The following is a 22,872-nucleotide window of genomic DNA, read 5'->3' as shown; positions in this document are numbered from 1 at the left end:
GGATCACCTCTATCTATATGCTTGTTGACACTCTCAAAGAATTCTAATAAGTTACTGAGACAGGACTTTCCCTTGCAGAAGCCATGCTGGCTCTGCTTCAGCAAGGCTTGTTCTTCTATGTGCTTAGTTAATCTAGCTTTAATCATACTTTCTACCAGTTTTCCAGGGACAGACGTTAAGCTAACTGGCCTGTAATTTCCGGGATCCCCTCTGGATCCCTTTTTGAATATTGGCGTTACATTTGCCACTTTCTAGTCCTCAGGCACGGAGGAGGACCTGAGGGACAAGTTACATATTTTAGTTAGCAGATCAGCAATTTCACATTTGAGTTCTTTGAGAACTCTTGGGTGGATGCCATCCGGGCCCGGTGATTTGTCAGTTTTTATATTGTCCATTAAGCCTAGAACTTCCTCTCTTGTTACCACTATTTGTCTCAGTTCCTCAGAATCCCTTCCTGCAAATGTTAGTTCAGGTTCAGGGATCTGCCCTACATCTTCCACTGTGAAGACAGATACAAAGAATTCATTTAGCTTCTCTGCAATCTCCTTATCGTTCTTTAGTACACCTTTGACTCCCTTATCATCCAAGGGTCCAATCGCCTCCCTAGATGGTCTCCTGCTTTGAATGTATTTATAGATTTTTTTGTTGTTGGTTTTTATGTTCTTAGCAATGTGCTCCTCAAATTCTTTTTTAGCATCCCTTATTGTCTTCTTGCATTTCTTTTGCCAGAGTTTGTGTTCTTTTTTATTTTCTTCATTCGGACAAGACTTCCATTTTCTGAAGGAAGACTTTTTGTCTCTAAGAGCTTCCTTGACTTTGCTCGTTAACCATGCTGGCATCTTCTTGGCCCTGGCGGTACCTTTTCTGATCTGCGGTCTCTGGTGCAAAGACTTCAGAGGGCACTTCCATGGTGGAGGGGGCTCAGTAGAGTGGACTGTTCTCTCCCACTGGCTCCTGCTCTCAGTCATTTTTTTTGTCTCCTTGTTTAGTCACATTTTCTCTCTGTACCTCTATACATAAGTACTTGCCAACTGAGGATAACACTTCATGCATTTTACAAAGTGGACTTTAGACCATGAATGAATGCTTATACTGCCCACAGCACATGTATTAGTCTTTAAGGTGCCTTGGGACTATTCATAATTTTCAGTTCAGTTAAGGTTTAGAATGGTTAGCGGGTGCTATAATCAAAACCGCTAAACAGAATGTCTGCTCTGCTCCATTTTCCTGATGCAGCTGTGTATTGGCCTTGTCTTCTATCCAACTGCTACAAACCATTATGTACCGTAGATGTAGAGGATTTTAGTGGCATACAGGCCATTGTGATCGGGGTCTTCCTTTGCTACCATAGTCTTGTTTTGCAAGGTATGAGACATGTACCTTATAACTTCTGCTGCTACCAGTTGGATTGTAGCAGGAATATAATATATAAGCTTATTCTGCTTATATATGAATTAAAATAGGTAAATGACTTAGAATGCTGCTTATGACATCCTCTTCTTCATTCAGACAAATTAATGTGTACAAACACATCTAGTGTATGAGAGGTCCATCTGAATTGCAATTAGGGCAATGTGTTCTTGATTCAAGAGAGTGTGAATAGAAATTATCATTTGCTCAAGTACACATAGTACATGTTGAATTTGATCTTCCAAAATGCAATCATTATTAAACTTTGTTTTAATTCAGTCTATAAGTTCTTTGAAAAAGGGTATACATTTATTACAGGTTACTTAATTTTAAAGCCATTGTTTTTGTAGCTAAAATTAATGCGCTGTCACTGGATTTTTACTTTACATAATTAAGTTTTGAGTGTTTTAACTTATTTATGCATTATTGTCAGTTGATTTTTGATATTTACAATACTAATTTGCTTGGTATTTTTAATATTAATTTACTTGGTTTTATACTATTTTGTTTGGTAATACAAATTTGTCTGATTCATAGTTCTAAAGACTCTGATATCAGTCACCATCGTGAGGAATATGAGAATATGAAGCAGCAACTGGATAGAAAAGTCCAGGAAGTAGAAGGTGAACTTGCTTTGCAAAGACAGGTACAGAAGGTTGAATAAATGAGTTAAATAGGGAAATGCAAAATCTTTTCTTTCTTACAGAAAGAAAAGAGTGCATTATTTTTCAGTTACTTAATTTCCCCCAGGCATCTAGTTTGTGGCATATTTCTTCTGGTGTTAACAATAACATGAATGTACAATTAATAATGAGCAGTATGAAATTGCTTTGCCATTCTAAGTATTGGGTGGCATTTATGTTTTTGCTTTTCTTCCCATCATGGCAGCCTCCTCTTGGGAAAACTGGTAGGATTGTGTCTGGTAAAATGAGATGGTGTAAAATTCTTTCCACAGGGGTACAGCCAAAATGTTGTGCTAAATTCACCAACCTTGAAATTTCAGGAAGGTCACTACTATAAATCAAGAGCAGCTTTAGGCAGTTGTAAAGGCTAAATAAACACTCAGGCCTCTGCCAGGAGTCACTACTTCTCTGATTTCAGGGTTCTCCTCCTTCCAGATTTGTATGTAACTATTAGAAGAGCTGTCCTGTTTTAATTATTTGTTTGTTTTAAAAAGTTTATATCTCCCTTGCAAAAGGTGATTTTAAAAAAAAAAATTTTTTTTTAAATCCTAACAATATTAAAAGGGAAATATTAAAAAAAAAAACTCTGGGTTGTATCCAATGCTGTGGTTCTCTTAGTGCAGCACACTTTAGCTTGCGCTATGGAATTTCCCCCTCCTCTCCTCTGCAGCCACCTGAGCACCCTTAAAACCTGCTCCAGAGAGTTTGGGGACTCTCCAGAACAGATTTTGTGGGCATGTGGAGAGAGAAAGTCCTGGTGTGTGAGTGGAACTCGGTGTATGTAGCATTGGAGACAACCCTCTGTGAATATATAGGGGAATAATATAATGGAGCCCAGTTTGCACCTTGGTACACCAATTAACTAAGGGCAGTGAAAAAGGCCAGATGATAGCTAGAGAGGAAGTAGCAAAAGATGTGCTGGTTAACAAGGCACAAGTAAAATAACATAACCATGCCTACTGTGTGGCAGTGAGAACGGCGAAGAAGGCCCACTTCTCTGCTTCCATCACATCATCAAGTAGCCGTACAGTAGAGCTTTTTTGTATTGTCTGGGGTCTGTTAACATCAACTCCAGGAAATGAAGTTTTAGACCCTTTGGAAGCCCACTGTGAATTGTTTGCAAGGCACTTTGAGAGTAAAGTTGCTCACCTCCATAGCAGTCTTGATGCCCCATTCACATATACTGTCATCCCCAGTGAGGTGTGCAGTGCAATGTCTGCTGCAGCTTCTTGGGATCAATTTTAGTTGATGCGGCCTGATGATGTGGACAAGGTGCTTGCAACAATGCTGCCAGCAACTTATCCTTTGACTCTTGCCCTTCTTGGCTTATTAAAGCTTGCCAAAAGGTTATGACCGAATTGATCCAGGGTATGGTCAATGTGTATTTGAGGGAGGGAGTGGTTCCAGCTGCCCTGAAAGAGGTGGCTTTCTGACTGCTCCTGAAAGTGCTCATCCTGGACCCACTGGTTTGTGACAACTACTGGCCAGGGGCAAATACCCCTTTTAGGGAAGGTGATTGAGAGGGTTGTGCTGCAGCAATTGCAAGTACTCTTGGATGAAACAGATTATTTTGACCCATTCCAGTCTGGGTTCAGGCCTGGTTATGGGACTGAATTGACCTTGTTGCTCTGAGAGAGGACCTTTATTGGGAGAAGGGCAGGGGGAATGCGACCCTATTATTCTTACTTGATCTTTCAGTGGCTTTTGACACCATTGATCATGGTATCCTTCTGAGCAGACTTGGAGAGATGGGTATTGGAGGCACTGTTTTACTGCAGTTCCGATCCTGTATCCGGGGTCAGTTGCAGAGAATAACATTGGGTGATTGTCTTTCAGCCCCCTGACAGTTGTGCTGTGTGGTGCCACAGGGTACCATCTTATCTCCAATCCTGTTTAATATCTCTATGGCCAGGTCTGTTTTCCTGAGGGGATGCTCTGAGATGCAGCCCCATTACATTTTTTGCAGCCGCCCCCCTCCTGGAGTCCCTCTCTGTCTGTCTCTACAGCCAGTCAAGCCACAGCAATTCTCAACTCTGCAGCCAGAGAATCCAGCAAGGTCACCAGTCACTACAGCTAATCAGCAGTCAATATGAATCTCCTTGCATGCTAATTGGCTCCCACCATCTATTGTTGTGGGGAGGAGAGAAGCACGAGGAGGGAGAGAGTCAACAGGAACTAAGAGAGGGAAGTTTATTGAAAAGAAGAGGGATAGCCAAGCTGGTTTAAGAGGGGGTTTGCATCAGACTTTTATTAAAACAAAGAGCTTTCAAACAGTCCCAGGCAGACCCATAGCAGCCAACACCAAGGGTAGGTGAAGACAGCCACACTGGGGCGGGGGAAGAGAGGATGGGACTAAGGCAAAGCAGCGTTTTCTCACAGAGAAGGGGGACAAAGGAAGGAAGGCTGAAAGAAGGAAGCCTGCTTGTAAAATACAAGGTGCATTGCTTGTCAAGCTTTTTTTTCTCTCCTTCAGTGGTGCTTTTTGCAGATTGTCTGGGAGAAAGTGGAGGGTGGGGGGAGAGAAACAAAAGGTTAAGAAGAGTGGAGATATTTTACAGACGCCACTACATGAGACAGAACTCCTTCTCACAGCTGATCTACAAAAAGCAGGTTTCTTCCCCTTGTGAAATACAGGCAGCTTCATTCTTCTTAGCCCTTCACTCTTTCTGTCTTCCCCCACTCTCTGTGAGGCTCTCTCTCCCCCTCACTCCACTTTCTCACAGACAATCTGCAAAAAGCACAACTGAGGGAAAAAGAACTGCTTTACAAGCAATTCCCCTTGTATTTTACAGGCAACTTTCCTTCTCCCTTTCTTCAGCCTTCCTTTGCCCCCTTCTTTGTGAGGAAATGCCACCTCACCTCATTCTCCACCCACACTTCTTAGTCTTCTTTCTCTCTTTCTCCATGCGCCCTCTATTTTGACTGCAATGAGTGTGCAAGGAGAAAGAAGCACTTGCCAAGCAATGCCCCTTGTATTTTACAGGCATCATGTGCAAGAGAAGTCCTTCTCTCAGCTGATGCGCAAAATACCGGGGGAAGAAACCTGTTTTTTGCAGATCAGCTGTGAGAGATACCTTTCTTGCAGGCAGCAATGCTTGTAAAATACCTGCTTCTTTGTCCTCACCCCCCCCATGGGGAGGGGAGAAACAACCACATTGCTAGCTGTATGTTTGGTGCTTTGGGAAGCGCTGAGCACATGGTTAGCAACGCCCCATGTGCAGTGATTTCCAACAACTGATTGCCAGCAGGATGTTGTGAGGTTTTGCAAGAGGTTTTGATAAGTGAGTTGGATAATGATGTAATGTGATTGACAGGTGGGTTCCTCTAGTCACCTGTCAAATTTAGCCTTGAGGCCAATCCTGGTGACTCACGAAGGAACCCTGGACTTCTAAATTTGCCACTACACTACTGTATATGATGCTGTTGGGAGTGGTTATCAAATCTGGGATGAAGTGTCAGCAGTACATTGATGATATCCAGCTCTATTTCTCTGTAATATCTGAATCGGGAGAGGCTGTGCAAGCCCTGGACCAGTGCCTGGACTTGGTGGTGGACTGGATGAGAGCCAATAAACTGACTCTGAATCCCAGCAAGATGGAGGTGCTGTGGGTAGGTGGGTCCTGAGTCTGGATAATTGGTCAATTGCCTGCTTTGGATGGGGTTGTACTCCCTCTGAAAGAGCAGGTTCATAGCCTTTGGGTGCTGCTGGACCCATCTTTGTCGCTAGAGGCCCAGGTGGTTTGGAGTGTCTTTTATGAGCTTTGGCTGGTAAGACAGCTGCAGCCGCTTCTGGACTAGGATAGCCTGACCACTGTTGTCCATGCACTGGTAATCTCCAGGCTGGATTACTGTAATGCGCTATATGTGAGGCTGCCCTTGAGGTTGGTTCAGTAGCTGCAGCTGGTGCAAAATGTAGTGGCGTGACTGGATATCACCAACATGTTACCCCACTACTGAAAGAATTGGACTGGCTGCCCATTAACTACCTAACTATGTTCAGGGTCCTAGTGTGGTGCACAAAGCCTGGGGCCAGGATACCTGAAAGATCATCTTACCCCTTATATACCCATTGATCACTGCACTCTGCAGGTGAGGTCCACTCCGCACAACATAGGAAGCAGACCTTTGGTGTTGTGGCACCTACCTTTTGAAATTCTCTCCCCTTAATTATTAGACAGGTGCCATCTCTGTTGTCTTGTCGGCACCTACTGAAGACCTTCCTCTTTGAACAAGCCTTTTAAGTAAAAACCTTATCTCAGTCTGCATCTGAGATGGAATTGCTTTTTAAGATTTTTTTTATATATATTTTTTGTCCACCCATTAATGCCTTTCCTCTTGTGGTCTCCTTGTGTTCAACCCCAAAATATAGCATTCTGAACCAATCACTCTCCTGACTACCAAAGCCCTTTTTTTATCTCCAATCGATGCATTTGGGTGTCTGTTTAGATGTGATCCTAAGCTTCCCTTCAGCCTGCTCATGAATTCTTCTGCATGGTCTGCAAGAAATATGCTGAGGTCACTGCCCTCACACTCAAGATATCTCTCCTTCCTTGTCAGCACCTGGCAGGACAGGACATGCTGATCTGCCCTAATCGTATGCCTGCTAAAGGTTTTGTCTTAACAGGAAATGTGTGGATCCTAGAAGTTTTGTTTATACTGTTTATACTATACAATAAATGTGTGACCACACTATTGCATACAATTTGATATGTTCCATTTCAGGAACTTCTGGTCGAATTTGATGCAGAAATAAAAAAGAGAGAGCATGAGTTTCGACGAAAAGCAGATGAAATGAGCAATGTAGTTCTGTCCCATGAGCTTAAGGTAAATGTGCCCTCAAAATGTTAAACATACACAGCAGTAGAAAACTAAAATTAATGCTCGTTGCTTTTCCTCCTGTGTAGTTTAATCTGTGACACATAGGCCGTCAATTATCAATGGCCAGGTTTTCCATGGAACAATGTGGAGTCAACAGGCATAACTACTGATTATGAATTCAGACATCATACCAGACTATAGTTTTCAAAAATTGAATGTTGTAAGCCCACTTTAAAGCAATAAGCCCACTTTAAAGCAATAGTTATTCAATGTATTTATTTATTTATATTACCAATATATATATTATATATACCGATATATATATAGACTGCTTTTCACAGAATAAATTATTTCAAAGCGGTTTACAAAAGCAGTAAAATAATGCATCAGTCAAGTAATTAGACTGAGCTTTGGCTATGTGTGCCTTTTCTCAGCTGGGGAGCAGGTGCGTGTAGCCAAAGTGAGCAGGGTTTAACCGCCACTCATGAGCTAATGTGCAGGGTTTAAATCATGCTGTTTAGGCTGTGCAGCCAGTGCAGAATCAATTCCTGCCCCCTGCCCATCAGCTGACATCACCCCCATCCATTAGAGTGATATCCGCTGATTGATACATGGCTGTGGTTTTTAAAATATAGCTTTGGCCCGTGGGCTGGACATTCCCCACTCCTATGCTAAGCCATGGCTTAATGTGAGGTCCAGACACAGCCCTGTGTTCTGTTGTTCTCCTTTGAAAGGTGAAGCTGTTGACCAAAGAATTGGAGGCCTTGAAAGCGACTGGGACAGAAGTAGCTAAATCATTGAAAGCAGCAGAAGCAGTGAATTTGGAGCTGGAGAAAGAAGTTAAATGCAAGGATTGGGAAATAAAGGATCTTGTAGCTGTGAAAGATGCTCAGTTCTGTACCATTCTCCTGAGGATTAAGAGAAGTTTCCTTTTTGTTCACCATTCTTTTCTTCCAATATATTCTTAAACCAAGCTTTTTATGTCTTTAAAAGGAAAGTGTGTGCTTTTGTTGTTGTTGTCCTTGAGGTGACGTTTGGCATACCAGTGGCTCACTTCATATATTCCTCACTGCTACAGTGTAGCTCAAAGTTGCAGTGCTGGTTTCCAGAGTCTGTTTCTGTCTGCTCCCTTAATCTCTGCCAAATTAGATATGAACCTTCTGTTGTATCCAATACTGTGTGAATGGCATTCCACTAGTGCAATGGGACTTCCACTTCCTCTCCCCTCGCCACACTCCCCCAAAATCTGGTTGAGAGAGTCCCCAACCTCGAGTAGATTTTGAGGGTGCACAGGGGGCTGCAGAGGAGGGGAGGAGGAAGTTCGATTATGTGAGTGGAAGTCTGTTGGACAAGCAGAACTGCAACATTGAGTACAACCCCCTGTATTTACATAACAGTGGGTCATGTCAAATACTGTCGTAGTGGCAGTATATGGCAGTGTGGTTTTCATCCTCCACTATCATGTAGCACTCAAAGATTGTCCTATTAACATGACTTAGCAGTAGCAGTAGTAGTATTTAAATCTTGAAAAGAAATGTGTATAGTGAAGTACAGTTTGACATATTTGTATTTCGTGTGTGTGTGTGTGTGTGTGTGTGTATAGCTATGCAAGGAATAATTCCCCTCCCCACCTAAAATAGAAATAACTATGGATGAGGCCAGTGGGAAATGGCTCACCTTTCTCTAACTGCTTGACTGAACGGTAAAATATAGCAAGGGAATAGCAATGTGGGGTATAAGAACAGACATCTTAACCCACATATGACTATGGAGTGTAACAGCATGCATCTGAATTCTGTTGATTTTTATTTGAACATTTGCATCTCTTAAAAAAATGTAGTTCAAATGCACCTGCCATTCATTTGCTATGTTGATTTCCAGATGTTTTCAGTGTAGACCCTGCAGGCTTGCTATAAGAGAAACTAATTATTTATTTACTAGGGGCTCTGCCCCTGTTTACTTCACCTGCCTGCTATTGCCAGCGCACCCCCACATGAGTCACCAGAGCTCCTTCCCCCACAGGTCACCAGTGCTCCCACCTCATCAGCACCCCCTCTCCCTCCCTCCCTCCCTTCCCCCCAATGGGTCACTATCACTCCCTCCCTCCCCCCCCACAGGTCAGCAGGACTTCCTCCCCTCCCCACATGGGTCACTAGTGCTCCCTCCCTCTCTCCATGGGTCTCTGTCCTTCCCCCCATGAGTCCTCTGCCACGGAGGTCCCCCTCTCTCCCCCCACCCACCCACTGACTGACTGACCCACCAAAGGCCAGGCCCAGTCTTCGCAGGGTGCCTTGTTTTCCTCTGCTCCACTCGCTTGCTCGCCTGGTTTGCACGGGCACACTGCTGCCATCACCGGGCAATTCTCATGACTCTCGCACACTGCCACTGGACACCTCGGGGAACTCTCACGCATGCTGCCACTGGGTGACTCGTGACTTGTGTGCTGCTGCCACCTGCACCAACTGCTGCATGATTCGCATGCAACCGCCACTACTGGGCAACTTGCGACCTTCGAGTGCCACTGCCGAGCACCTTGAGCAAGTAGTGATGCTATCACCACTGTCAGCTTGCCTTACCTCGCAGCATCACACTGTGTGAATGCTTCTCTGCGCAGAAGCATGTAGTATGATGTTTACAAAAATATTTAATAGGAAGATTTAATATATATCTAACCCATTCTCCATCAGAACTGAACTCATAGCAGGGTAAATACTATTACAAATCCCAAAAAATCCATGAATCGCATTAAACCAATCACACACACAAAAAATGTTAACCACAAGAGCAGCTAAAATAACCTTAATTAAAACATCCTTAAAAACTACAGATCCTATTTTTAACAACAGAAACTATATCCAGCAGTCTATCTGTCCTAGACTCATAGTTCAGGAAAGCCCAAATATCGCCAAATCTTGTGGTTTTATCAGTCTAGCATTTTAGTATCAATAGCTATTTATTTTATTAAAAAAACCAGTGAACAAACAGTTTGACTGTTGTATGGAAGTATTTTTATGGATTATGAGTATAATTAGAATTTTTAGATCCATAGCACTATCCATTGCTGCTGCTGCTGCTTCTAATAGTAGCTCATTATTATTAATATTTCTAGAAAAGCAGCTCTACAAAAACTTTATTTATTTATTTATTAGATTTATATCCTGTCCTTCCTCCCAGTAGGAGCCTAGGGTGGCAGCCAAAAGCACTAAAAATGCTCTAAAACATCATAAAAACAGACTATATTACAACAAAACATCCTTAAAAACATATTAAAACAAAACATCTTTAAAAATTGTTTTAAAAAAAGCTTTAAAAACATCTTTAAAAAAACCCCTTAAAAACATATTAAAAAGCAATTCCAACACAGACACAGACTGGGATAAGGTCTCTACTTAAAAGGCTTGCTGAAAGAGGAAGGTCTTCAGTAGGCACTGAAAAGATAACAGAGATGATGCCTGTCTAATATTTAAGGGGAGGGAATTTCAAAGGATAGGTGCCACTACACTAAAGATCCGCTTCCTATGTTGTGTGGAACGGACCTCCTGATAAGATGGTATCCACAGGAGGCCCTCACCTGCAGAGCGTGGTGATCGACTGTGTATATAAGACGTAACATGGTCTTTCAGGTATTGTGGTCCCAAGGTATATAGGTCTTTGTACAGCAAAACCAGAAACTTGAACTTAGCCCGATAGCTAATAGGTGGCCAGTGCAATTCTTTCAGCTGCGGGGTGACATGTTGGTGTTACCGTGCCCCAGTGAGCAGTTGCAATGCTGCATCTTGCACTAGCTGCATCTTCTGAACCATTCTCAAGGGCAGTGCCACATAGAGTGCATTACAGTAATCCAGCCTGGAGGTTACCAGTGCATGAACAGTAGTGGTCCAGAAACGGCCACAGCTGTCTTACCAGCCGAAGCTGGTAAAAGACACTCCTAGCCATTGAGTTCACCTGAGCCTCTAGTGACAAAGATGGATCCAGGAGCACCCCCAGGCTACGGATCTGGTCTTTCAGAGGCAGTACGACCCCATCCAAAGCAGGCAACTGATTAATTATCCGAAGTCAGAAACCACCAACCCACAGCACTTCCGTCTTGTGCTCTGACTCCATCAGAGTCAGTCTATTGGCCCTCATCCAGCCCACTACCAAGTCCAGGCACCGGTTCAGGGCTTGCACAGCCTCTCCCAATTCAGATGTTACAGAGGAATAAAGCTGGATATTATCAGCATACTGACACCTCGCCTTCATATAGATGTTAAACTGCATGAGGGACAAGATGGTACCCTGCAGCACCCCACAGCACAATTGCCATGGGGCTGAAAGATAATCACCCAGTGCTATTCTCTGAAAACGACCCTGGAGAGAGGATCAAAACCACTGTAAAACAGTGCCTCCAACACCCATCTCACCAAGTCGGGGCAGAAGGATACCATGATCAATGGTATCAAAGCCGCCAAGAGATCAAGTAAGAATAACAGGGTTGCCCTGGCCTTCTCCTGATAAAGGTCATCCATCAGGGAGACCAAAGCTGATTCAGTCCCATAACTAGGCTTGAACCAGACTTCTCTGCCATCCACTTAGGTCTTATCACTTGGGATTATCTTGGGTCAAGATAATCTGTTTCATCCAAGATTACTTGCAATTGCTGCGCTACAGCCCTCTTGATCACCTTCCCAGAAAGGGGATATTTGTGACCGGGTGGCAGTTGTCACAAACCAGTGGGACCAGGGTGGGCTTTTTCAGGAGCGGTCATATCACCACCTCTTTCAGGGAGAATGGAAACAATCCCTCCTGCAATGATGCATTGACCATACCCTGGATCCATTCGATCAGTGCCTCTCAGCATGCTTTAATAAGCCAAGAAGGGCAAGAGTCAAGAGGGCACGTTGCTGGCCGCATTGTCACAAGCACCTTGTCCATATCATCAGGCTGCATCAACTGAAATTGATCCCAAGAAGTTGCAGCAGATGTTGCACTGGACACCTCATTGGGGACTACAGTAGATGTGAATGGGGCATCAAGATTGCTATGGAGGCAAGTAACTTTACCCTCAAATTGCCTTGCAAACAATTCACAGTGGGCCTCCAAAGGGTCTAAAATTCAGTATCCTGGAACTGATGTCAACAGACCACTGGCAATATGGAAAAGCTCCACTTCAAAGAAGCTGAATGTTGGAAGATTCAGGATAGATAAAAGGAAGTACTTCTTTACCTGAGAATGTGATGGTGGCAGAGAAGTGGGCCTTCTTCACCACCCTCACTGCCACACAGTAAGCACTGTTATGTTTTACTCATACCCAATCATTCTCAGCACGTCTTTTGCCACTTGCACTCTATTTTATTTTATTTTTTATTTTATTTATTATACTTGTATACCGCCCCATAGCCGAAGCTCTCTGGGCGGTTTACAGTAACTAAAAACAAATACAATTTAAGATACATCTTTTAAAAAACAATTTAAAACACAATTTAAAAATTTAAAACAATATAAAACATATGCTAAAATGCCTGGGAGAAGAGGAAAGTCCAGCCTGTTTCATTGCCCTTAGTTCTCTGGTGTACCATGGTGCAAACCAGTCTCCACAATGCTGGAGAGGGTGCTCAGGGGCAACCGTGTCAAGAGACTGACATGCCTTGCTGTTCCATAGTGTGACAAGGGCTTCAACAGGGTCACCTGCTCTATCTATTGGGAACTCCCTCAGGGCATTCGGGAATCCAATGGATTCTGTTAATTGTTGTAAACCGGCCAGAGAGCTTCGGTTATGGGGTGGTATACAAATGCAATAAACAAACAAACAAATAAATAAATAAGATAGTCTCCAGGGGCGGACCATCTTAATATGATGATTATCACCACTATTCCTTAACACCATCTGAAATGGCAGCTTCTCTCACAGCAGTAGTGCAACCCACAAGGATGTGTGGGGAAGTACTCAAAATAAAATGTGACATTTTCAGCAAATTTATAATTTCCTTTTTAGGCTTCTTCTTGATGGTGATTTGTTCTCCACCAGTATAAGGTCTGACCTCCCCCATTATTTTTTTTAGTTCTTATGCAACTTGTTTTTCTTCAGACTTTATCCTCAGTACGAATAAGTTAATTTTAAAGCATTACGTATTTGCATACAATACATTATTTTCTTCCAATATTTGCCAATATAGGATACGGGATTTAGAAAGAAAACTTGATTCAGTACAGCTGATCTGGAAAAAAGAAAAAGAAACGTTTGAAAAAAAGTAAGTTCTTCTGACAGATGACATTGCATTTTAAGTGTACTATTCTCTTTAAGAGCATTAATTTAATAAATGATAGTGAGCTGTAGGCAATTGCTGCAGATAAACTTGTTGGTGTTTTGGTGTGGCTGAATATTTTTCTGTCTTCTCTCAGATTGTGTATACAAATAGTATAATATGCATTAACATAAAGTTTTCAGGATGATGTGTTGTTTTTCATATAGTAAAAATATTATGTGTTAAGTGCCCCTTAAAAAGAATACATACTATTTATTTTCATCTGTTCCCTTCTCTCTCTCCCCCCCCATTATCCTGTAACAACTTTTTCTGTTTCACCAAATAATTACTCTGACATTATGGTCCTTTCCCCTTTACTCCATTTTTAAACACATTGATAAGGATCCAAAGAAGTGTAGTTAGCAATTTCTCTCCAGTGTGTCTCTGAAGTATTTAACCAAGCCATTCTTAAACTTGAGCATTTCAAAAGTAGTCTGTGATAAAGAGTGCCTCTTGGGCACCAAAAGTAGTTAGATGAATTAGAGCACAGCCCCATCTAGCTCAATATTGTCCCCACAGTGATTGCCAGCTGCTCTCCAGGGTTTCAAATAGGGGACGTTTCCAGCCCTACCTGGAGACGCTGAGGATGCAAAACAGATACAGTAATGCCTCAGTTAACGAAGTACATGCGGTCCTGGACATCTTTAACAGAAGCGTTGGTACCAGAGATAGGAATAACATGGAAAGGATAGGGAGAGGCTCCTACACCACAAAAAAGAAGAGCAGTTCAACATATTTCAGCAAACTTTTTATTCAAAACTAACAATAGTCATGTCTGAAATGAAACAACCAGGTCAGGTAAACCCTGCATAGAGACTACTTGAAGGCTTTTTTCCAAAATGCATCCAGGGATGCCTGCCTTGCCTTTTTTGTTTTATCATGTAGCGTCTTGCTATAACAATCTAAAGCTTTGAGCACAGTTCTCATCTCCGTACACTTGAGCAGGCTGGCAAGGGCCAGCCACCCCGCCGTGCTTGTTTTTTCTCTCTCTCTCTCTCTGTCATCCTCCCCTATACTCGAGCAGTCGTGTCTGCAGTAAACAGTGCTTCCAGAGCACCCAAAGCACTGTTTACTGTGGAGGTGTCTGTGCTGCCTGGCAAGGAATGCTGTTCCAGCCATGTGTGAGAGGGCTGCTTGCAACAGCCACAATCCAGTAGACAAGGAGCCACATTCTATGTCAGAGTGTGTGCCCCCCCCCCAAAAAAAGACTTTGTTAAAAGAAGCTTCTTTCCTGGAGGATTTGTTAACTGAGGTATTTCTGTCCTGCCGTTCTTTTTAGCCTTCAGATTGTCTGGAGATGTTCAGCTTTCAGTTGGGCATCTTCAGCCATGTAGGAGGATTCTTCCCCGGGTAGCCTACCCTGCCTTTCATCATATCAGCACTACCAGTTCCCCCAGTTTCTGACAATTCTGAGATCAAAATAATTATGTAGGGGGAAAACAGAAGCTAAACAAAATTGTGTTTCCAAGACAATAAAAGAGCATTGAAATGGAAATGGACTGCGTTCAAGTCTATTCCGACTTATAGCAACCCTAGGAACAGGGTTTTCATGGTAATTGGTATTCAAAGGTGGTTTACCATTGCCTTCCTCTGTGGCTGAGAGGCAATGACTGGCCCAAGGTCACCCAGTGAGCTTCATGGCTGTGTGGGGATTTGAACTCTGGTCTCCCAGGTCGTAGTCCAACACCTTAACCAGTATATCACACTGGCTCTCAAAAGAGCATTAGTAGAAGTGTCTAAACATGCACATGGTTCAGAACTTTAATTTATACCAGTTTTTATAGACAGCTGGTAGAAAACAGCAAGATCACATCTATTTTTTAAAATTTAATTTACTTTGGTAGATTGTATCAAATAGTCTATTCTTAAAGCTTTGCATGGCTTAGTTTTTTCTAACCACATTTAGCTACTGTTTTAAAAAACTAAATTTGGTGATTCAGTTAAGCACATAAACTAGAAACCAATTTTTGTTAGGCAATGGGAGCAGTTGGGATGACAGCAAATACCAACAGTGAGCATTGACTTAACATCAATAACAAAAAGACCTCATGTTGGGCTAACCTACTTTTAAGGGCTCTCAGTGACATGAGAATTGCTAATTGGGCAGGCAGCCCTTTTGACAGTCTCTGAGAACTGCCTCCAATAGATTCCCATGTGACACACACACATCCAGCTGTTCAGTCTCCTAGGAAAAAAGCAACAGACTAGCTTCATGCCATTTGGTTGCACAGAAAATCCCAGTGTCCAAATGTGAGCCTCTCAGAACTGGTTTTGGAAGGGAGGGTGACCAAATCAGGCCAGCAATCACATGTGCAAAATGGAAAACATTTTGTTTTATTGATTTTTTTTTCTCCCAGTAGTGTGGGATTTGCAGCACCAAAAAGAAATTTCCTTTTAATTTTATTATTTATTAAAATTTTTAAAAAGACATGCAGCAATAGATCAATTTGCCAGGGAAAAGGATGCAATGCTTGCTTCAGTGAAAGAGGCCCATACTGAGCAGATATGTAAGTTGGAAAATCAAATCCGAGACCTGCAGATAAATAAGGAAACTTTGGAAATGGAATTACGTCGAGCTGAATGGAGGCATGCAGATTACTTGAGAGAGAAAGAAACTGTCATTGAAAAGTAAGTGTGACTTGAATTGTCATGGACTGAGTTCTTATGTGCTTGTAAAGTGCTTTAGCCTCTTTCCCCCCCTATATCCATGTGAGGATGTAATCCACTACTATGCATTGAAACACACATCTGCATGCCTAAATATTTTCAGGTGCTGATAACATGTCATCAGAAAGCACCCTCATCTGTATATAAGAATGATATGGCACTTCATAAAAATAGTATTTGTAAATACTTTGTGTGAGTGCAGGCTGGACCCATAGAAGCTAACACTGAACCCTTAAAAAAGCCTATTTCATAATGAACTCTGACGTTAAATGGCTTATTTTGAGTTGAGATATACCTATTTAGAGCATGGTGCTGCACTTGTTTTGTATACAATATGGACCAGCAAACAGCTGGTATAGTCTTCACAGTATTCCTAATACAGCATCTTATTTCCACAGTTCAGCATTTTATTTAAAGAGGGGCTAAGTCTCCCACATTCCTTAGGATAACTAAACCGATTGAGAGGGATGTTGCCCCTTGTCTACCTATGAGGTGTGGTAAACAGTGAGCTGTAATCCTTACTTAAGAGTAGGTACTGCAACATACCCTTTGAAATTTAGTCACATTGCTGCCGCTTCAAAATGTGCTAAGCCTGAATGTGTGCACAGCTCTTTGGAGAACAAACCCTTGGTTGCATGCTAGCAGGGAGAAGCAAAATGGACCAGATTGGCACATTCATGGTAAACCATTAACTGCATTCCTGTGATATGTGAATGAGACCTCTGTCAGGTACAACATGCTTAAACATTCAGTAACAAATTGGTATATTAAAAGTTCAGATATAAAATGAAGAATCAGGAAAAAAAATTAGTTGTTTCTTTTTGTATGCATATACTACATTTATATTAATTTTTCAGGATGCCAGCTTTAGCCAGCATCCTCTTGGGATGTTGAAAGGGTAAAGAAGAGAATAAATGCAATTAATATCTATAAATGCAATTAATGTCTAAGAAGTAAAATAGTTTTGGAGATTTCTCTCTTGGACTATTTTTATGTGTTTCTAATGTGTAAATTTTAAAGAATACAGCTTTAAAATATTTGGGTGAAAGGCAAAGTGCTCACGCAACTTCTGTGTTAGTTTATTGGATTTTTACCTCACTCTTTAGCCAAAAAGTTCCCAGAGTGGTTTACAAAGATCAGTATTAAGGCAGTCCCTGTCCTCAGGTTTACAGTTTAAAAGACACAAGGCAAAAGGATAAGGAATTGGGAGGGAGGAAGAACAAAGCAAACTTTGGTACTAGTTACAGTTCTCATAATGACCAGCCAGGGTAGAAATGGTTCAAGGAAAGGAGCCAAAAGTTGGTGGTCTCTTAGCTGAGCTGATGATGTCCCTGCTTCCCTTCCTGTGGTACAGCCTGTTGGAATGACTTCTGCCAGGTGACAACCAGTGGAGGGAGAAGCCTGATGGAGCTGGCTTCTCAGCAGAGCTGATGGTGGCCCTGCTTTCCTTAACACCTTCTGCTGTAGCCTGATGTAATGACTTCATAGGAGTATCCATGGGACTTGGCATACAGCATCCGTCTCAAATCATTTCCTATAGATACTCACTTTATTAATGTTATATGAAATTTCTCATGATAATGGAGCATGAGTGAAACAGGGTACTACTTCTTTGATATGCCTTGAGCCTTTAACTTAATGGCACTCACCAGCTCTTGGAATAGCCTCAGAAAGAGGCCTTTAATGGAGAATGATTAACTGAAAGTATTTGCTCATTCATCATGTACTCAGTTGCATTGCTTCTCCAGGACTCTTGGTTAATTTGTTAACATTTCAAGCTGCAGATTTTCTGGTTAAGAATATAGTTTCTGAAAGTATTGTTTATTTCTTCTCAGGTGAGCTCCAAAATTTTCCCAGCAGAAAGAATCACATATCTTTAGGACTGTAAGAACCCGTAAAATTGTAACAGTTCACTACTGAGTGATAGAGAATTGTAATATATTTCCTCCAAAGAAGAGCCTCTTTCTCATATGCTGTTCAAACAAAGGTCAAATGTAAATTTAGATGTATTAGTCAGTCTGTATTTTGCCCTTTACTGGGAATATGTTTGGGGGCTCTAGGAGACTTGGGATACTGTCCACATCCCACTAATTATAATGGATTGTACACTTGTTTTAATAAGGACCTTATTTACATATTAGTTTGGTCAATGCTCCACTGGGTATTCAAAGCTAAGAAGTGCTGCTTGTCCTAAACACACTTGCCCAAGTGGCAGAGTTCTGTAAATGCTGTCATGCAGACATGTATACACAAGTCTCCTATAATTTAAGGTGAAGCCAATCTGCATTTGACAAAGGATTTGTGTGCAGATTGGCTCCCTCCACTGAAAAGGGAATCTGTTTTGAATGAGGATAGTCTCTATAAGTACTGGAATTCATTGTCCAGAATAGACTGCTAGATTACAACAATTATGTTAAAACAAGTTCCATTTTTTTACTAGCTCCTGTTGCTGTTTTCTTGGACTTGCATTCATTGTTGATTATTTGACAGTATTTGTCTGAAAGCTATATTTAACACTGTATATATTGGACATAGAACAATTGTATTTAGCCATGTGTAAGACTCTTGTAACAGTAAACAATATGGATATGGCAAATTTTTGTATTGCTTAGACATGCTCTAAATGTAGAAATATAGGTTTGTTTTATATAATATGATCTCCATTGTCTCAATATAATTTCTATATCTTACAGGATTCTTTGAACTCTTAAGTTCTGTGTTCACTGGAAAGGTCAGAATTCAGAGGTTTGCTGAAAATTGTTGGTCTGTCTTCCAAAGAGCCTCAAAAGGTCAAACTGTATGAAGTGAGGAGAATTTCCAGTGGCAGTCCTTAATGATGTTACACAGGGAATTCTGCCTTCCTCAGTTCCTCAAACAGTGATCATTAGGCCATGGTTACAGACTTTTTCTATAATTACTAGCAATTATACTTACCCCTAATCTTGCTTGTGGTGCCTTACTTCCATTTCCAGGTGTGTAGGTGTAGTTTCAGTCAATACCTTCCTCTTGATTTTTAATTTAAAGTAGACTCCACTCTTTGTTCTATATATGAGTGGGGAAGACATGTCCCCAGCTGCTCCGGGCCAATTCTTATGTGTATTTCTGATGTGATGCCATCCTTATTTTTATTTTTTTAATTAAAACATTTTATACTGATTTAAGGTAAAAACCTTAGAGGACACTTTTGTCTGAACTCTTCTCAACGCATGGGCTTGAAATCTTGTCATCTCTCTGATATGATAAGATCGGCCTCCATTAAATAGCCTTGGATAATCCAACTGGAAAGACAGCATATAAACTTAATATGCTTATGTTATATAAACATAATGCTTTCAAGTATGTGTGTTTATGGTTATTAATCGCACAAATCAAACTGGTGTGTGTGTGTATTTACTCTTAAAACAAATTGTGAGCCTGAACAATGTATTACTGTCCAGTAACTTTAATAGCAAGATATTGAAAAGGCTAGATGATACTCAGCTAAAAGATTTAAGGAAATTCATCTAGCATTTCAGTTCTGTGGTAATTTAAATTCCTATCAAAATCAGCCTTTGTACCAGAAGATAGCAAAGATGTTGAACATGTCACTGATTTCTTTAAAAAAAAAAAAACACTTCCAGAGATAAATTACAGACTAGCAGGTAGCAAATCTGTTTGGGAGAGGGAGGATCAAAAGTGCCACAGTTGAGTATTTGTTCATGCCTAACCGAGATTTCAGCTCCAACATTTATTAAATTTATATCCCGCCCTTCATCCAATCCATGACCTCAGGTCAGGTAACAGCATAAAAAACAAACTACTTATAAAACAACAGCCAATAAGATCAATTCAAACAAAACTATCAAGTACAATACGATGCAGCATTCCAGCAGCGCACCCCATGTCCCTAGAAAAGCCTGCCTCAGAGTCAAGGTTTCCTCTGGCATGCCCCCTCATGGACTTCTCAGGGCTGGTGCTCGTTGTATTTAAATATCACCCCCTCTTCTATGTACACACAGAAGTGCTTGCCACTCATGCCCAGGGAAGAAGGGACTGGATCCTGCTTTTTGTACCAGGCACTGAAGAGCCTGCAAGCCTCACAAAGGCTAATTAAACCCCTTTGGAGGAAATCAAATTTAAGCAGCCTAATTGTGTCCAGGAGAGCAGCCAAAAGTATAGTGAAGAATTAGTAACAAATGTATAATATTTATATAATGCCTAAAATATAGTGAGTAGGCACTTAAAGCGAAGAAAATGTACACAAGCAAAATGGTGTGATAGAATACACTCAGAATAGTTCTTTAAAAAGAAAATTATGCTTCACCTATATTCTTGAGTTATTTGATAATGTCACTGTGTGTATGTGAAAAAACTACTGTAATGTATGAATTAATCATTAACTAGCTCTGCATTAGCTGTGAGCTGCTTGGGAAATGTGAAGTCATTGTGGGTTTTTCACAGACACTGGCTTTATGTGTACAGTTGCGATGATAATGTCAAACAGAATGTTCAGAACAAATACAGAAACAAAAATATTCTTTCTTGCAATAGTGTTACATAAATTAAATGTGCATGTATTTATGTCTTAGATGTATGTGGAATTTTGACAGCACCATTTAAAAACTAGTACAGAACTAGAAAAAGCAGAGTTAAGGCTTACAAAAAGGACTAAAAATTGCAGTGGCTTGCATAAGAGACGTAAATCAGATTAAAGTAGTTGTATATAAGATAACCAATGCAATCCAGTTAAGCAGCTATTGAAGACATTTTTGTTTACAAAGGCTTTCCCTGAATTGTGACCCAGTCATTTTATGAAATAATTGTGCAGTTGTAGAAATGGTTTTATTGCCTTTATTTTACTGAATTTATAATCTTCTGTATTTTGTATTATCGTACACCATTTTAGTAACTTTTGATTGTGAAGTGGTTTACAAATCTTCAGATAAATGAGAATTAATGAGCCCAGAGGCCTACACAGACATTTGCTTCCCATTCTCATCTAAGAGAACACTGTTTGAGTGTAATGGGAAATGTCTCAACATGCTACACATCTGCTGTCATAGATATATCCACTTAGGTTTACTTTCACATAATACAAGGAGCAGGAAACAACAAATAAAATTAACCCCCAGCAGATACAAAGAGAATGAGGTTATTTTTCACTCAGTATTCCATTCAATTGCCTTAGGATGCTGCGATGTTCAAAAGTATAACAACATTTTTAAAAGGAGGATTGATTCATCAATGGGTAATTTAAGCAAGGTAATGGTGTAGTCTTGGACAAGCTATTATTTCAAGCAATTTCTTAGCAGCAAATAGGGATGAGTAGCCTACCACACAGGATAAGCACAATAAAAATGCAAATATATTTGCAAATTAAAAGTGCTATGTAAATAATAGTTGCTGGCCTTCACTTGTTCCGTGCATGCTCCATCTGAAACTGCTGGTCTCTATTAGAGACATAATTCCATGCTAGGAGATCAGGTGTGCCGGAGTGTATGTTCTAACAAAGGTGTGGTATAGTACTGTTTATGTTTTATAAATGATGAAAACTAGATACAGTAGTGTAGGGACCTGTTCAAGATCATTCACTAAATCAGTGGCAGACTGTAGAAATTCTTGTATCTGTTCTCTAGATAGGCCATAGCAATACTTTTTGAAAACACAGTACCCTGCGTGGTGCTACTAATTATAATTCTGAGGGAAGCCAAAACCTGCTCCCTAAAAGCAGAACGTTATAAATGTCCTGGAGAGACTACACTCACCAATCAGATGGGAAGTGCCCGCTGTCTGGTAAGGAAAATACATAGTTTGCATAACGATTACTCCAAAGCCATTAGCCAGTGAATAAACCTAACATTTGAGATCAGGATTCACGTAGTACACTGGATGCATATAAGAGAGCTAGTGATATCTGCTGTCCCTTCTTGTTAATATTTGATGTCATGGAGTCAAGTACACCTGTCTACATTGATAAATGCATTATACATATATTTGTCTATTTAAAAAAAAAAAAACTTTTAACCTTGCGCCTATGGTGTATTGTAGCTGTGAATTCCATAGATTATCTTTTTATTATGTAAGAAGCACTTTATTCTGTTCATCTTAAACTTACTGCTTATTAGTTTCATAGGGTGATCTTAAATATTCGATTTTGAGAAAGAGCAACTTTGTTTCATATTCACTGTCTCAATAACACTCATGATTTTAAAAAACTCTATCATGTTTCTATTTTGTAAACTTTTTATAAAGAACTACATAAGATCCTCCGTGGCGCAGAGTGGTAAGTGGCGGTAACGCAGCCGAAAGCTCTGCTCACAGCCGGAGTTCAATTCCAATGGAAGGAGGAAGTCGAATCTCCGGTAAAAGGGGTCGAGGTCCACTCAGCCTTCCATCCATCCGTGGTCGGTAAAATGAGTACCTGGCATATGCTGGGGGGTAAAGAAAGGCCAGGGAAGGAACTGGCAATCTCACCCCATATATACGGTCTGCCTAGTAAACGTCGCAAGATGTCACCCTAAGAGTCGGAAATGACTTGCACTACAAGTGCGGGGACACCTTTACCTTTACTTTACATAAGAACATAAGACACTCACTGCATCAGACTATAGGCCTATCTAGTCCAATATCTGTTTCTACATTGGCCAGCCACGTGCCTATTGTGAACCGCACAAACTGGATATGTGGGCAATAGTCTTCTCCCACTGTTGTTCTTCAGTAGTTGTTATTCAGAGTCATACTACCTCTGAATCTGGAGGTAGTATTAGCCATCATGACTAACAGCTGTTGGTAGCTTTATCCACCATAAAATTGCCTAATTCCCTAGGGAACTCAGCTCTAAGATTTCAAAACTTTTCTTCTTAAGGAATATGAAAGAAAACAGGATTGGATTCATATTTTGATAGCTTTGGATTTTTCAGTTTTGGGGACCCTTATACTCAGACAGTTCATTAAATCTCTTAGAATGAGACAAATTATATTTTGAGAAATAATGTCTATCTGGATGCATACTGAAGGTTGCATGGCTAGGG

At 41.0% G+C, this 22,872-nt stretch overlaps 1 protein-coding gene across 10 annotated transcripts in view; it reads left to right on the top strand.

Annotated features, from left to right (window-relative positions):
- The window catches only part of CCDC57 (coiled-coil domain containing 57), a 95,054-nt gene that overhangs the window by 14,695 nt on the left and 57,487 nt on the right, over positions 1-22,872 (top strand). For 9 of the 10 annotated variants that reach the window (XR_009761291.1, XM_061615970.1, XM_061615971.1 and 6 more), the window contains exons 3-7: positions 1,948-2,056; positions 6,816-6,917; positions 7,646-7,803; positions 13,067-13,141; positions 15,623-15,823. Coding sequence is in view for 9 of the 10 variants with exons in the window: in XM_061615970.1 (XP_061471954.1) it covers positions 1,948-2,056; positions 6,816-6,917; positions 7,646-7,803; positions 13,067-13,141; positions 15,623-15,823 (645 nt within the window). In the remaining variant the exon portion in view is untranslated. The remainder of the gene's footprint in view (positions 1-1,947; positions 2,057-6,815; positions 6,918-7,645; positions 7,804-13,066; positions 13,142-15,622; positions 15,824-22,872) is intronic. The other variant, XM_061615974.1, reaches the window with a different exon arrangement.

The sequence above is a fragment of the Rhineura floridana genome, chromosome 3, assembly GCF_030035675.1.
Source record: "Rhineura floridana isolate rRhiFlo1 chromosome 3, rRhiFlo1.hap2, whole genome shotgun sequence".
Lineage (NCBI taxonomy): Eukaryota > Metazoa > Chordata > Lepidosauria > Squamata > Rhineuridae > Rhineura > Rhineura floridana.
This window is presented reverse-complemented; position numbering and strand designations above follow the sequence as displayed.